The 17,317-nt window shown below is 48.2% G+C and overlaps 1 protein-coding gene across 2 annotated transcripts in view; it reads right to left on the bottom strand.

The window, feature by feature from the left end:
- CRHR1 (corticotropin releasing hormone receptor 1) overlaps nt 1-17,317 on the bottom strand; it is a 146,335-nt gene that overhangs the window by 37,754 nt on the left and 91,264 nt on the right. For both annotated transcript variants that reach the window (XR_009556242.1, XM_060256115.1), the window contains exons 3-4: nt 10,592-10,711; nt 4,075-4,160 (exon numbers count right to left, since the gene is read on the bottom strand). Coding sequence is in view for 1 of the 2 variants with exons in the window: in XM_060256115.1 (XP_060112098.1) it covers nt 4,075-4,160; nt 10,592-10,711 (206 nt within the window). In the remaining variant the exon portion in view is untranslated. The remainder of the gene's footprint in view (nt 1-4,074; nt 4,161-10,591; nt 10,712-17,317) is intronic.

The following is a 17,317-nucleotide window of genomic DNA, read 5'->3' on the forward strand; positions in this document are numbered from 1 at the left end:
ATTGCTGGATGTGAGCTGCACAGCAAGGCAATTGACTAATTTAATTAGTCGGCCCTTCTCTCCTGTGACTCCTCTCCGAGTCTCCCCTCTCTCCTTCCTACCCCCGGGGACAACCAAACTTAATTGCCACTGCGGATATATCATGTTTCCAGGAACCTTTGCTAAATTCTAATTAAGTGTCAGCCTTCTGGGATTTTCCAGATAATGGCTACGGAATAAGAACTCTTTGCACTCCCCTCCCTCCCACACTCTGCGCCACACACACACACACAAGGCTGCAGAGTCAAGAAATGTTTGCACCCACCACAAGCAGCTATCACACCGACTATCAAACCACAGTAAATTCCAACTATGAAGAAGTCAAGTTTTCCACTGGCAGAGCTGCTTTAAAAAAATAAAATGGCCAGATGCCAGATTATGATGATGTGATTTTACCTCCACTCTGTAAGTGAGTGAACAGAAGTGAGAGGGCTAGTTTTTTAACAGTTTTGTATGTTTTCCAGCACCATTTCTTCTTGAAATCCCTGGGCCAAAAGAAACTAAATTAAAAGCTACCAGAGAACAGGCGTTCTCTACAAAGGCCCCCCAATGGTGGAATCAATTGCCGGAAGAGGTACGGGCCTTGCGGGATCTTAACCAGTTCCGTAGGGCCTGCAAAACTGCCCTCTTCCAGCTAGCTTTTTAAGACAGAACTCCTGATAAGATCAGTAATACCGAGCCATCTTATATGCCATTTGATTGTATTTTAATGTCATACTGTTTTATTGGTTTTATTGTTTAAATTATTAATTATATTATTTATTGTTTATCTGTATCATGGTTTTACCATTTCTTGTTAGCCGCCCTGGGCCTGCCTAGGTGGGGAGGGCGGGGTATAAATAAAAGTTTATCATCATCATCATCATCATCATCATCATCATCATCATCATCATCATCATTATTATTATTATTACCTTTAAGAACTCTGCAGCATTTTGGCAGCAACTGACTGAGTTCTAACTTCCATTTTCTCCTCAGGCTTTTCTGTGCCTCAAAAGGAGCTTCTCTAAACACTGCAGCTATCTTTGGCTGCATTTTCTGCTTCTCTTTCCCTCTTGTAGGGTCGTTGTCAAACCCAGAGGCAAGGAAAAGACAAGTATAGTTCAAGATCTTTATTCCAGCATCATGAGCAGATAAAGGCCTTGTCGGAACTGGCTCTCCCGCCAGTTCCTTGCTCTTACAAACCTTTGCTCGGACCATTATAACTCAAGCCAAGCGCGCCAAGCTAAAGCGGGGGATTTTATGCAGATTTACTATTATGCTCTCATCACCTCAGGTGTTCGTTATCAGCCCCTTGGTTGCATCTCTCCAGCTCTCCTGATCTTGGTTGCATAGTAACGAGCCAATTCGCAGGCATGCCACCCTCCCTTCAGATAAGCAACAAAAAGCTTCAAAGCCAGCACAGCAAAGCACGGCGTTAGCATTGTATAGCTATTCAGATACATATGGCAAGAGGAACAAAGATGGAGTGACTCTTGACGTTTGCAGGCAGGGCTGGAATTCTATCGGGAGCTCCTTTGCATATTAGGCCACAACCCCCTGATGTAGCCAATCCACCGAGAGCTTACAAAAAAGAGCCTTGTAAGCTCTTGGAGGATTGGCTGCACTGGGATGTGTGGCTTAATATGCAAAGGAACTCCTGCTAGAATTCCATCCCTGGTTGCAGGCCATAGGTAGGACACTGATGGGAGAAATCAGTGGGCCAAACATGAGTCAATATCCAATGGTTCTGTCCTTGGCACCTGGGCTCTGCTCTTTAACTCCGCTGGTTTTACTTCCGGGTGGGTGAACCTTGAGAGGAGCCTGTCTCTTGCCAGATTTCGACCTTTCAAGAACTGGCAACCTCTTCTGGGACAGAAGTGGTCTATCATGAGCAGTGGTGGAATTCTAGCAGGAGCTCCTTTGCATATTAGGCCACGCACCTGATGTAGCCAGTCCTGGAGAGCCAGTTCAGTGTAGTGGTTAAGTGTGTGGACTCTTATCTGGGAGAACTGGGTTTGATTCCCCACTCCTCCGCTTTCAGCTGTTGGAACGGCCTTGGGTCAACCATAGCTCTGGCAGAGGTTGTCCTTGAAAGGGCAGCTGCTGTGAGAGATCTCGTAGCCCCACCCACCTCACAGGGTGTCTGTTGTGGGGGAGGAAGGTAAAGGAGATTGTGAGCCACTCTGGGACTCTTTGGAGTGGAGGGCAGGATATAAATCCAATATCTTCTTCTTCTTCTTCTTCTCCAAGAGCTTACAAAAAAGAGCCTTGTAAGCTCTTGGAGGACTGGCTACATCAGGAGGAGTGTCACCTAATATGCAAAGGAGCTCCTGCTGGAATTCCACCCCTGATCATGAGGAAAGATGAGGCATGAGATTTCAGGCATGCAAGAAAAAGAGGTCTGACTCATAAGGTGGAATCCATTGAGAAAACTCTTCTGCAAATCTCACTGAAATGACCCCTGGTGGCTTGTTCTGATGCCTGTGTGAGCCAGTGTGGTGTAGGGAAAAAGATTCAGAGCCCACTCAGCAATGCAGCTCATTTGGTAAGACTCTCAGCCTAACTTACCTCACAGGGCTGTTGTGTGGGTGCCTGGTGGAGAACTATTTGTGTTCACTAGAGAAAGGGTGTGGTACATGGACAGTGAGTTATATAAAACAGGGGTCCCCAACCCCCGGTCTGTGGACCAGTACCGGTCCGTGGCCTGTTAGCAACTGGGCTGTAAGTTGCATAATTATTTCATTATATATTGCAATGTAGTAGTAGTAATAAATTGGATTTATATTCTGCCCTCCACTCCGAATTTCAGAGTCTCAGAGTGGCTCACAATCTCCATTACCTTCCTCTCCCACAACAGACACCCTGTGAGGTGGGGCTGAGAGAGCTTTCCCCAGAAGCTGCCCTTTCAAGGACAACTCTGAGAGAGCTATGGTTGACCCAAGGCCATTCCAGCAGCTGCAAGTGGAGGAGTGGGGGATCAAACCTGGTTCTCCTAGATAAGAGTCCGCACACTTAACCATCACACCAAAGAAATAGAAATAAAGTGCACAATTATATAATCCCAAAACCATTGCCTTCCCCACCCCACCCCGGTCTGTGGAAAAATTGTCTTCCACAAAATTGATCTCTGGCGCCAAAAAGGTTGGGAACTGATGATATAAAGCATATTAACAATATAATCAAATAGAGAACTAGCATTGTGTAATAGTTGGGCTAGGATCTGGGAAGCCCAGGTTCGAATTCCACTCTGCCATGGAAGCTTGTTGGGTGACCTTGGACCAGTTACACACTCGCAACCTAGTCTTCTGTTATTGTGAGGATAAAATAGAGGAGGGGAGAATGATGTTTGTAAGTTTGTTTGGGTTGCCATTGGGAAGCAAAGCAAGGTACGGATAAGAAATATAAAGAGCTCTGATTTTAAAAAATAGCAGAATTCTTTGGGACCATTTCCACAGTACTGAAATCCCCTGCATTGATATTTTTAAAACTGCGCATCATGTGAAATTTTCTGCAGTAGGTTTTTCCTCACCAGGTACAAACCCAAAGTTTTCTCCTTCTTACCGTGGGTTTCCGAAGCCTCCGGTTTTAGTGAGTTCAAAAAATTCGGGGTAAGAAGGAGAAAATGTGGGGTTTGTGCCTGGTGAGGAAAAATCTACTGCAGAAAATTTCACGCAACTCGCAGTTTTAAAAATGTCAATACAGGGAATGACACTACTGCAGAAATGGTCCTGGAGAAACAACGGTGAAACCAATTTTGATTTGCGGTGCGGATGTAGATCTTTATAGAGGGGCAGGGGTGGAATTCTAGCAGGAGCTCCTTTGCATATGAGGCCACACCCCCTGATGTAGCCAATCCTCCAAGAGCTTACAAGGCTCTTTTTCGGGTGTGTGGCTTAATATGCAAAGGAACTCCTGCTAGAATTCCACCCCTGTAGAGGGGACATCCGGCCCACTTCCCACTCACTCCCCCTGACTGGATAGCAGTGTTATTTATTCACATCCACTCACAAAGAAATGCATGCTTAAATTTGACATGTAGAAGAGAGTCCATACCTCCTCGTGGAGGATCTCCTGACACTGGGAGTAATTCACACGGGTTGCCCAGCTCCCATTCGCAAAGCACTCTCTGTAAACGTTGTCTGGAAGAGAAAGACGTGGGGAGAGATTTAGCAATCCAGGCTGCAAGGAGCTTGAAAGAATTCAAAGCAGTGCTAGTCTGACCCACAGAGGTCCGAGCCCTAGAGATGCCAAGTCTGGGTTGGGAAATTCCTAGAGATTTGGGGGTGGAGCCTAAGGAGGGCGGGGTTTGAGGAGGGAACTCAGCAGGATATAATGCCAACAGAGTCACCCCTTCGAAGCAGCCATTTTCTCCAGGGGAACTGATCTCTGTTGCCTGAAGGTCAGTTGTAATTCTGGGAGATCTTCAGGCTCAGCCTTGGAAGCTGGCAACCCGAGATGGTTGGGTTTGGAATGGTGAGGATCCTCTATTGCAGAGGTGGCCAACGGTAGCTCTCCACATGTTATTTTGCCTACAACTCCCATCAGCCCCAGCCAGCATGGCCAACGGCTGGGGCTGATGGGAGTTGTAGGCAAAAAAACATCTGGAGAGCTACCGCTGGCCACCCCTGCTCTATTGCATTGAATGTAATGGAGTGCTGCACTCCAAAGCAGCTATTTTCTCAAGGGGAACTGATCTCTGGTGATCAGTTTTAATTTCTGGGAACCTCCAGGCCCTCCATGGAAGTTGGCTTGAGAATTTCTCCGTGGTTTGGTGCTGTGCGCAAGCAGTTGGCTGTAAAATTATAATAGTGGGGTATGCCTCTCTGAAGAAGGGTTTTCTCGGAAACAAAAGTAAAGGCACGTTCCTGTCAGAGGCTTTTGCCATACCCACGTCAAGTTGTGAGAAAAAGTTCTCTCTTGAAATTTGAAAGCCATGCATTTGGGCGTTTAAGAAGAATGCTGAAGCCATGAACTTTTTTGTATTGCCACATTTGGAGCACCAGTACTTTGATTCGGCCCGTTGGAGCGGGTGAATAATTTTGAGTTTCCAAAGTCGGAATCAGACGTCTGTATATGGGCTGAAATGAATAAATTTGGAATACTACTTTGGACGTTTATCTTTAGGATCGTAACTGTAGGATTATAGTAATGTTTTTGTAATATAGATATTGTAATGCTGTAACTGTTTGTTATTAGATAAATAAGTGTTTTGAATTTTTTTTGTTATTTTTCACAGTTTTCTGTTTTGTTTATCCTACATGGAGGTTGACAACCATACCACCCACATTGCAGCCATTTTCCTTGTCACTGCTTCTTACATGTATCTCTTACGCAGAATCACCCAAGGGCTTTAAAAAGAAATTGGTGCTTGCCTAGAGCAGTAAAGCAATAATGATCGATGGCCATGATGTACCAGCTCTTCTTATTTTCCAGCTTTCATTAAAAAAAAATAGTCTCAAGCCCTTTTTGTTATTGCAGTTTATTTGGGAGCACACTGCTAATTCTCACCCCCCCCCCCCCCCAGAATCCTCCCAAAAACTGGATGCTTTCACACATGCTAAATTATGCATTTTCAATCCACTTCAGTCCAGTTTCAATCCACATTGGGGTTCCACCACTGGCACCCGAAAAAACCACATCATTTCCCCTCACTTCAAGTCAGAGTAGGATTGCCAACCTCCATGTGGGGAGCCTGGAGATCTCTTGCTTTTACAACTGATCTCCAGATGTCAGAGATCAGTCCCCCTGGAGAAAATGGAAGGTGGACTCTCTGCCAATATACCCTCCCCAATATACTCTCTGCTTTAGAAGATGGACTCTCTGCCAATATACCCTCCCCACCCAAACCCCACTTTCTCTAGTCTCCACTCCACCCCCAAATCTCCAGGTATTTCCCAACCCACAGCTGGCAAACTTAGGCCAGAGTCGTTCTGGAGGGCAATCCATAGCTTAGTCCAGGGGTGGCCAATGGTAGCTCTCCAGATGTTTTTTGCCTACAACTCCCATCAGCCTCAGCCAGCACGGGGCTGATGGGAGTTGTAGGCAAAAAACATCTGGAGAGCTACCGTTGGCCACCCCTGGCTTAGTCGACAGAACCTGCCTCTTCCAGTGGTTCGTTTCATTTTGTGGTTCATTGGTTTGCCCACTTCGGTTCATTTTAAAAAAAAAATTTTGAATTGTGGTTCATTGGTTCGTTTGATTCAGGTACTCATGCTATGCACGACTCGCAAAATGAAGCAGCTTGCTTTTTGGATGGTTTATCTGTGTTGCTGGAGGATCCTCGTGCACTGCAATGCGCCCGGAAGCGACACTATCAAGCCAGGCACATCACCCCGGAAAACATGCCCAGCGCAACAGCATCACTTCCAGGTGACATCACAATGCCAAGCATGTTGCAGTGTACGAGAAGGATTCCCTACCAATAATGGCACAAACGAACCACCCAAAAAGCTTTGTTTTGCAAGTTGTGCATAGCATGAGTACCCGAACTGATTTGGAACAAACCATGAACCGGCTAGTTTAGGCCTAAATTGTGATTCGTACTTCAATTTGTGCCCATCCCGAGCTGTTATCTCTGGGGCTGGGCATACTCACCAAATGGATCAAAGTCACCCTATGAGCAGGATGCAAGTCCCAGAGGTTTCGGAAACATTTGAGATGAGGGAAGGCAGCAGCTAAGATTCTTCTCCCCCAGTTGCGGTGGTGCTTTTTTTGTTATCTATCAAGAGCATTTCCTGGCGGTCCAATTTTAAATCCTTACTTGTGCTCACACATGGAAAGACTACGTTGGAAAAGGATTAAAGTTTGCAACCAGCCTGGTCTCCCCAAGGCCAAGAGCACAGCCGGACACTGCTGAATAGGGCTGCCAGCTCCAGGTTTGGAAATGTTGAGGGTGGAGCCTGAGGAAAGCAGGGTTTGGGGAGGGAAGAATCTCCAGTGGGGTATTATCCCATAGAGTCCACATTCCAATGTGGCCATTTTCTGCAAATCAGGGCTTTTCCCGAGCAGGAACGCACAGGAACGCAATTCCGGCTGGCTTGGAGTCAGGGAGTGTGGCTTAATATGCAAATATGTTCCTGTTGGGCTTTTTCTACAAAAAGCCCTGTACAAAACAATGGTGGTATCAGAGGCATAGCCTAATACACAAATGAGCTCCTGCTGGGCTTTTTCTACCAAAAAAGCTCTGCTTCAAATGAAGCCGTCTCTGTTGTCTGGAGATCAATTGTTATCCCAGGAGATCTCCTGCCACCACCTGGAGGTTGACAACCCTACTGCTGAACAATGCAAAAAAAAGGGGCTCAATCAATCAATCAATTTATGCATAGATTCTCAATTTTAGAGATATCTAATTGGTGTAGATCTTAAGTTTTTACATACGGACTTTAAATGTTAAATCTTGGAGATATTTCTGTTATTTTTAGACCAATTTTATTCTTAAATGTTTTACTGAAGAGCTCTTGCTTCTGACTTGTACTGGTCATTGGCTGAATAAATTGATGGATTGAAAAAAAAAGGTTGTGGGTCCCTAATGGGGATACGCTTTCCTCCGCTTTCTCTTCAACTAGTCAGAATAAGGTTCCATGTGTTTACGGGTTGCACGTGGCCTGGTTCGAACAACAAGCAGCAAGAAGTGACAGCTTCTTTGTGCCAGTTCTAAGTACAAAAAACCCATCCGTAGCCATGAAATCTCCCCCCGAGGAGAAATAATTCCCATTTCAGGCCTCCTCCTCAAAGGCTTGCTGACTAAGAAGCAGCGCGAGAAATAGTCAAAATGACATTTGACACCATTAAATCCAATGTTCCCAAATCACGGGCATCAGAAGCTTCTGAAATAATGCTGCAAACTCCCCTCCTCCCCCCCAAAATTTTCCCATGGGGGGGGAGTCTTTGTCCAGGTGTGGTAATTCATAACTCTCATACATTTTGCGGCTTTGTGATTGGCAACAATCACCACACTGAAGGACCAAAATAGTGCCTTCTGCGCTCGCATCTGCCTGGCCCAGAACAAAGGAGCTGAGTGGGAAGTTTTCTCTTCTTCGGCTTCAGTAAGTGCCAATTTTCAGCAAAACGTTTTGTTCAAAAAGAAATATCCAAAGATACTAAAGAAGATATGTGAACTTCAGTCCACAATACATGTGCCACAGAATGTACTGTTGGAGTTGGGGAGGGGGGGGTTCCTACAAAAGACTCAAGCATCTATCTTCCCCAGCCCCCAGAATCAGAATGTATCTCCAAGAGGTCCATCGATTTCCATCTTGTACAGCCCTGGACTGAGCCATACAAAATGGAAATCGATGCAGCTACATCTGAACTTCAGGAGACCACTGCCCTTCAAAACATGATATGCACACTGCATTTACTAGAAGAAGAAGAAGAGCTTGGATTTATACCCTGCTTGGTGTCGCAGAGCAGTTTACAATCTCCTTTCCCTTCTCCTCCCCGCAACAGACACCCTGTGAGGTAGGTGGAACTGAGAGAGCTCTGACAGAAATGGCTCTTGAGAGGAACAGCTCTGAGAGAGTTATGATGGACCCAAGGTCATACCAGCAGGTGGATGTGGAGGAGTGGGGAATCAAACCCGGTTCTCCCAGGTTAGAGTCCACACACTGACTTGACCACTACACCAAACTAGTGTCTAAGGTGGGGTCCTCAATCTGTTTGAGCTTGCAGACACCATTGTAATTTTGATGTGAGGTGGTGGCCGTAGCCACAAAATGGCTGCCGTAGAAAGTGAAGCCAGGCGGCAGGAGAAGGACAGTCCAGCTGGGCTCGCTGTGTGCGGGGAGTTGACGGCTCCAGGCAGGTGCAACACGACGCTGTGGTGAGAGAAGCCTAGGGTTGCCAGGTCTGACTCAGGAAATATTTGGGGACTTTGGGGTGGGGCCTAGAGACTTTGGGGGTGGAGTCAGAAGCAAGGTTGGGACAAGCAGGATTGAACTCCAAAGGGAGTTCTGGCCATCACATTTAAAGGGACCGTGCCCCTTTAAAATGCCTTTCCTTCCATTGGAAGTAATGGAGGATAGGGGCACTTTCTTTGGCAGCAGCTGCCACCACAGGATCCCCTGGCCCATGGGGGATTGGCAACCCTAGCAGAGATCAGCCCAGCCAGGCTCACTCTGCATGCAGCTTGGTGCTGCTTTCTCATTTGGCCCAGTTCAAACAGGGTGGCAGGAGAGGGCAGACCAGTGGGGTGTCTTTTTTTTTTTTTTTACAAGCAGCACAGGACTAGTGGTCTCCTACTGCTAGACTCAGGCTGCTTGAAAAAAGATTTAAAATGTAGGTGGGGGAGTGACCTACAAGGGCTGTGGAAGGTGTTGAACATATGAAGCTGCCTTCTACTGAATCAGACCCTCGGTCCATCCAAGTCAGTCTTGTCTACTCAGACTGGCAGCAGCTCTCCAGGGTCTCAAGCTGAGGTTTTTCACGCCTATTTGCCTGGACCCTTTTGGTTGGAGATGCCGGGGATTGAACCTGGGACCTTCTGCTTCCCAAGCAGATGCTCTACCACTAAGCCACCATCCCTCCCCTTCATCATTTAGTTGCCCTTTTCTGTACCTTTTCCAATGCTATAATAGCTTTTTTTTTGAAGTGCAGTGACCAAAATTGTACACAATATTCCAACTGGGGTCACACCATAGATTTATATGGGGTTGTTATGGCAACTTCCTAATAATCCCCATTTAACCGAATGCGCCAGGTAGGGTTGCCAGCTTCCAGATGGGGCCTGGAGATCTTCCACTTTTACAACTGAGCTCCAGCTGGCAGAGATCAGCTCCCCTGGAGAAAAAGGCTGCTTTGAAGGGTGGGCTCTAGGGCATTGGACCCTGCTGAGGCCCCTCCCCAAACCCTGCCCTCTCCCACCTCCAAAGTCTCCAGGTATTTTCCAACACAGACCTGGCAACCCTAGTGCCAGGGATTAAATCTGAGGCCTTCAGCACACAAAACAGATGTTCTACCACTGCTCCCCTCTGTGCGGGGTGGCCAAACTTTCTTAACGTAAGAGCCGCATAGAATAAATGACAGATGTTTGAGAGCCACATGACAGGAAGGAAGGAAGGAAGGAAGGAAGGAAGGAAGGAAGGAAGGAAGGAAGGAAGGAAGGAAGGAAGGAAGGAAGGAAGGAAGGAAGGAAGGAAGGAAGGAAGGAAGGAAGGCAAATAGATGGGGAAGAGGGAGGGAGGTGGAGGAGGAAAGAAAGCAACTTTAACTTTAAATGCATTCTCCAAGCCACCTTGGTTTGGGGAAGTGATTCAAAATGAGAAATGCCTTCTCCAAGCTAGCTGATGGGGTGGGGGGGGGGGTGGCTTTGAGAGCCATACAATATGTGTGAAAGAGTCACATTTGGCCACCCCTGACTTTGGGGGTCTCAGCACACAGTTCCAGGTAGCTCACTACGCTTCAGGTCCCAATTTTCCCATTCCAAGCTCTGGTTTCCTGAACACAATACAAGTTCCTATCCTTCCAAACTAGTCTACATCCATGATCTTTTGGTTCGCTCTGGCCTTTGGCCTTTGAGACCCTTCCCTACCAATCCCACATCAGACGTCCCTCCAGCCACTGCCCCGCTTACTGGTGGTGTTGTATCTCACACCGAAGAAAAACTCAGGACATGGGCGGGCCACCAGTTGTCCTGCAGCGCTCCGAGGCCAACACGTCCCAATCAGGTCCACCAAGGCATTGCAGTGGGGGCCTGCAGGGACAGATGCAGAAAATAAGCACAGTGTCCAGAAGCTGCCACTCTCCATCTTGCTACATTCACGCAGTCTGGAAACCCAGAAGGCTGGAAGAAACACAATGCGGTTAAATATTCTGACGCTGGACAAAAGGAACACACTTAGGAATACGATCTGAATGGAGAATTTATTACATAAGCAAAGATTTGATTGCACGAACACACGAAGCTGCCTTCTACTGAACCAGACCATCGATCCATTGAGGTCAGTATCGTCTACTCAGATGGGCGGTTGCTCTCCAGAGTCTCAGGGGGAGGTCTTTCCCATCACCTCCTACCTGATGGCAGAAATCATGTTGGGTCTGGCTGATGGCTCGACAGGTCAGGCAGCTTTCCTTACCTTCACGTAGCAGAATACTCCTTCTGAGCTTCAGCGCAGCAGCGTGGCCTAGTCTAATGGTTGCCACACTATCTCACAAATTGCACAGAGAGCCCTTGCTTTAAGTTAAGAAACCAATGCTGGTGGATTTATTAAAGGAAACATAACGTATAACCGTAGTGGAGAGAAAGAGTGTCTAAACTAATCTAGCTAACTGGAGAGCTTTGGATTGTAGTAGGCCATCTGCTTAGTTCAGATCAGGAGGAGAGACACCACGCTGTTCCTCCTGCTGCATGCAGGGAAGAAGGAGAAGGAAGAAGAGGAGAACAAACAGGAAGAAAGTTCCCTGAGTTGCATTCTACTGGTTAGAGAGGGTGAGTGATAGTAGAGTAGACAGGAAGGAGACTGATATGAACCTATCTATTTAGCTTGCTCTATGGAGTCTGTAGTCTTGGAGGACTGAGCAAGAGACATCGTACGTCTGTTCTTCTAACACAGGGGTCCCCAAACCCCGGTCCGCAGACTGCTACCAGTCCACGGCCTGTTAGCAACCGGGCTGCACAGCCCCGCCCCCCTGCGGTGCCTCCCCTCCCCCTCCGTTTGCACAAGTTTAAAGTCGGAGAAGGGGCAGTGAAGCACCTCCACGGCTCTTTAAAGGCTGATAAGCTAATTGGTGGGGAAACTGCAGCAGCAGCACGAGTGACCCACTGAAAAAGTCACGCTGCCCTTGCCTCCTCCCCACACCCAGGAAGGAAGTGGGGAGGAGGCAAGAGCAGCACCTCTTTTTCAGTGGGTCACTCGTGCTGCTGCCGTGGTTTCTCCGCCCATCAGCTGATTGGTGGGGGTGGAGGGTCGGCCTTTAAAGAGCCAGGGAGGCCCTTCACCGCCCCTTCCCCGGCCTTAAACTTGTGCAAACAGAGGGGGAAGGAGGTGCTGTGCGGGGGCCCGGAGGGAGGCTGAATTTGGTGTCCCCACCCTGCCAGCCCTGGGGCCATAGTAGGTGGGCTGGCCCTGGGGCTGGTCCCTGGGGCCAAAAAGGTTGGAGGTCACTGTTCTAACATATCAAGCCACATATTTCTCTTGGAAGCACTTTTACCTCTGGCGAGCTCACTGGGTCCACACACAGATTGTCGTTTTCGGTTGCTGTTGTCTTTGCTGCCAAGTCGTGGCCGACTTACAGCGACCCTGAAAGCTTTCCAAGCCGAGAGACGTTCAGAGGCGGTTTGCCTTTGCCGGCCTCTGCATCGTCACCTTGGTATTCCTTGGCGTTCTCCCAGCCCAACACAGGCCAGGGCTGACCCTGATTAGCTTCCGAGACCTGATGAGATCCAGCTAGCCTGGGCTACCCAGGACGGGGTCTGATTGTCATTACAAACAAGCAAATGGATCTAGAGAATGCATCGCCCCCTCAGGACACTAAAGCTGCCCATTCGTTCTTCAAAAATTAGCCAGCTCTCTTGTAGAGATGTTATTGTGGGCAGTTCTGAAACGTTAAGCCTGCGGCGTGCGGCACATTCACAAGGAAAATCTGTTTAGCGCAGCCCGCACAGAGGCTATAGCACCCCAAAAAGGATATTATAGCGTTGGAGAAAGTCCAGAAAAGGGCAACTAGAATGATTAAAGGGTTGGAACCCTTTCCCTATGAAGAAAGGTTAAATCGCTTGGGGCTCTTAAGCTTGGAGAAACGTCGACTGCGGGGTGACATGATAGAGGTTGGCAAGATAATGCATGGGATGGAGAAAGTAGAGAAAGAAGTCCTTTTCTGCCTTTCTCACAATACAAGAACTCGTGGGCATTCGATGAAATCGCTGAGCAGTCGGGTTAAAACGGATAAAAGGAAGTACTTCTTCACCCAAAGGGTGATTAACATGTGGAATTCACTGCCACAGGAGGTGGTGGCGGCTACAAGCATAGACAGCTTCAAGAGGGGGTTAGATAAAAATATGGAGCAGAGGTCCATCAGTGGCTATTAGCCACAGTGTGTGTGTGTGTGTGTATAAATTTTTTTTTGGCCACTGTGTGACACAGAGTGTTGGACTGGATGGGCCATTGGCCTGATCCAACATGGCTTCTCTTATGTTCTTATGTTCTTAAATTGGAGCTCACTGGAATTATAAAAGATTCTTCTCACGTTCTTGGGGGTTCATCCCCTTCTTCTGTTCCTAATTAGGGAAATGCTGCTCAGTCACCTTACAAATGTTCTTTCAGTGCTTCAGATGCCAGACATGTTCTACATCAGCAGTCCCTGACCCTCTTGAGCTTGTAGGCACCTTTGGCATTCATGCACAGTGTGGTGGACACAGCCGTAAAATAGGTACCTCAAAATGGCTGCTGCAGGAGGTGGAACCAGCTAAAAAATGGTTGCCTCAGCTTACCGTCAGTCACTCAGTGAAGACCCTACGGCTGTAGACCAATCCCCAGCTGGGGACAGGGGATTCCCTGGTTTGGAGTCCCTCCCCCTGCTTCAGGGTTATCAGAAAGGAAGGAAGAATGTCCACTGGGCACTCTATTATACCCTATGGAGACTGGTCCCCAAAGGGTATAATGGAGAATTGATCCATAGGAATTTGGGGGTTTTTTGGGGGGGCTGTTTTTTGAGGTAGAGGCACCAGATTTTAAGCATGGCATCTGGTGCCTCTCCTCAAACCCCCTTCCAAGTTTCAATAGGATTGGACCAGGGGGTCCAATTCTATAAGCCCCCAAAGAAGGTAAGAACATAAGAGAAATCATGTTGGATCAGGCCAATGGCCCATCCAAGTCCAACACTCTGTGTCACACAGTGGCCAAAACCCCAGATGCCATCAGGAGGTCCACTAGTGAGACCAAGGCACTAGAAACCCTCCCACTGTTCCCCCCTCAAGCACCAAGAATACAGAGCCTCACTGCCCCAAACAGTGTTCCATCTACATCTTGTGGCCAATAGCCACTGATGGTCTACTGCTCCATGTTTACCAATCCCCTCTTGAAGCTGTCTATGCTATGCTTGTAGCCACTGCCACCTCCTGTGGCAGTGAATTCCATGTGTTAATCATCCTTTGGATGAAGAAGTACTTCCTTTTATCTGTTCTAACCCGACCGCTCAGCAATTTCATTGAGTGCCCATCAGTTCTTGTATTGTGAGAAAGGGAGATCCTCCACTATTTCCAATGAAGGGAAAGCTTTTAAATGTCATGGCCAGAACTCCCTTTGGAGTTCAATCGTGCTTGTCACAACCTTGCTCCTGACTTCACCCCCGAAGTCTCCTGGTTTCACCCCCAAAGTCCTGAGATATTTCCTGAGACAGACCTGGCAACTCCATGCTGACCTCTGTTCTACATGGATGGCATAGGTATACATTTCACTAGATATCTATGAGAGAAGGAGTGACTGCTGGATGAGGCTTCAAAGAGCAGTAACACCATATTTACATATTTACGCAGTGGTGATCTAACTTGAGATTTGTTTGCTAATGTGTACATGGAAGTCCTTCCTGCAGAGAATCATTTGTAATGTTGGAATAAATCTTCAGGACCAAACTACATGGTACACTCTCTCACTCCGTTCGTTCGTTGGTTCCTTCCATCCATCTAGGGAGAGCCGGTTTGGTATAGTGGTTAAGTGCATGGACTCTTATCTGGGAGAACCGGGTTTGATTCCCCACTCCTTCACTTGCACCTGCTGAGATGGCCTTGGGTCAGCCAAAGCTCTGGCAGAGGTTGTCCTTGAAAGGGCTGCTGCTGTGAGAGCCCTCTCGGCCCCACCCACCTCACAGGGGGTCTGTTGTGAGAGGAGAAGTTATTGTAAGCCGCTCTGAGTCTCTGATTCAGGGAGAAGGGCGGGGTATAAATCTGCAATTATTCTTCTTCAGTCCTATGAAGTGTGCTGAGAGTGGTGAATTTGCCAGTCCCACCAATTTTTGAAGTCCAATTTAAGGGCCAGACAGGCCTGGCTTGCATTGGGACATGATGCATAGGGACCAAGGGCTTAAGCCTCTCCCCAACGTTTTACCACTCTGAAGTGATTGGCACTATTGATAGCAGCAGCGCTATGCTTAAATTTCCCCAACAGAACACGCAGTGACTCCGCAGAGCCATTTCAGGCAGGCGAAACGGCACACGAGGGAAGGCTTAATACTCCTTTCCTTGCGCAGCATAGTTCCATTCGGAAGTAAGGCCCCAAATGCCTTAAAACTGAGCTTAAAGAAAACTGCTAGAACTCCAGCACCTGTCTGGCTTTACAGGACCAATGGTGGATTTGTAAAAGGAACTGAGGAAGCTGACACACTGCTGTGCTGATACACATGCAGCCCCAAATGGGGCAAACTGCATCTTCCTGGGTCCATTTCAAGCCAGGGAAACAATGGAGGAGCCATCATTTGCCCCATTAACTTCTGTGTGGCTCATCAGTATATGTAATAGGGTTGCCAGCTCTGGGTTGAGAAATACCTGGAGATTTTTGGGGTGGAGCCTAAGAAGGGCAGGGTCTGGGGAGGGGGGGGTATAGTGCCATACAGTCCACCTTCGAAAGTGGCCATTTTCTGCAGGTGACTTGATCTCTGTTTCTCTGTCCAGGTGTTTCCCAACCCACAACTGGCATCCCTAACTTTCTATCTCCACTTGAGCCCTGAAGATGGACCTAAAATTTGGACCGATTCCTCACTAGCCTTATGCCGCTCTCACGCTCCTCTTCTCTGCGGGGCTTCCGTCGGATTTCACGCTATCCGCCCTGGGGCTGCAACTCACTTTGCCTTTTGTGCGCGGCAAACAGAAACTGGTTTTTAGAGGATTTTGTTTGTTGCGCGAAAAAAGCAGAGCGAGAGCCCCGGGGCAGATAGTGTGAAATTAGGGTTGCCAATCCCCAGGTGGGGGCAGGAGATCCCCCGGTTTGGAGGCCCTCCCCCCGCTTCAGGGTCGTCAGAAAGCGGGGGGAGGGGAGGAAAATGTCTGCTGGGAACTCTGTTATTCCCTATGGAGATTTATTCCCATAGAAAATAATGCAGAATTGATCCACGGATATCTGGGGCTCTGGGGGGGGGCTGTTTCTTAAGGTAGAGGCACCAAATTTTCAGCACAGCATCTAGTGCCTCTCCCCAAAATATCCCCCAAGTTTCAAAACGATTGGACCAGGGGGTCCAATTCTATGAGCCCCCAAGGAAGGTGCCCCTATCCTTCATTATTTCCTATGGAAGGAAGGCATTGAAAAGGTGTGTGGTCGCTTTAAATGTGATGGCCAGAACTCCCTTTGGAGTTCAATGATGCTTGCCACAGCTTTGATCTTGGCTCCACCCCTAATTTCTCCTGGCTCCACCCCCAAAGTCCCCAGATATTTCTTAAATTGGACTTGGCAACCGTATGTGAAATCCAACAGAAGCCCTGTGGAGAAGAGGAGAGTGGCATAGGGCTAGTGGGGAATCGGTGTTGGTTTGGTATAATTCCACTTTGTACGTTCACCTATGACAGTGTCTGGCCTGGGTGGGTACATCCGAGCACAGGGCTGTGGGCCTTTGATACATTCCAAACCACCAAGCCCTATGAATTTTGATGGCTTTTCTACGAAGCTGAGAATGCTCAAACTCTTCCCCCTTGTCCAGTTCAATATTGGAGACCATATGGCTCACAATATTTGCAGAAAGCCCTCCGGGGCCTACAGTTTAACAGTGCCGCTTTATGGTTCCGTCCCCTCCCTCTGGAATGCTGAGTCTAATTAGCCTGCGGCCTCTGTTATTAAGTGAATCATTTCTGAAGGCTTCTGGAATTAGCTTCTGCAAATTACTTACCACCCAAAGCTGCAAACAGCAGTCTCTCCTCCGGCGTGCCCCAGAACAGGCAGTTCTCCAAAAAACTATCATATCCATCGCCAAGAAAACTGCATCTCTGAACTTCAGCCCACGAGCTGTTCGCTCTCTTTCAAGGTGAGGACTCAAAGCCATCCCAGTTTTATCTTCATTTGGAAATGCGTCGCCACCCAGACTCTCTCGGCAGCGTTACAAACACTGTGATAACAGTTGCCGCTGCCCCACCAGCCCTGCCGGTGGCATTCTATACAGCAGAGGCCCCCAACCTTTTTTGTCCCAGGGACCGGCCCCAGGGCTGGCTGGCCCATCGTGGCTCCAGAGCCGGTGGCCACCCCCCATGGCACCTCCTCCTCCCCCCATTTCCTACTCTGCCCCCCCCCCAGTCTTGTCGTCCACCCCCGCGCAGCCTCACCCTCCCGTTTTCACCGCTTTAAGGCCAGGGAAGGTGAAGCGCCTTCCAGACTGACCTCAC

This window comes from Heteronotia binoei, chromosome 15 (assembly GCF_032191835.1).
Source record: "Heteronotia binoei isolate CCM8104 ecotype False Entrance Well chromosome 15, APGP_CSIRO_Hbin_v1, whole genome shotgun sequence".
Lineage (NCBI taxonomy): Eukaryota > Metazoa > Chordata > Lepidosauria > Squamata > Gekkonidae > Heteronotia > Heteronotia binoei.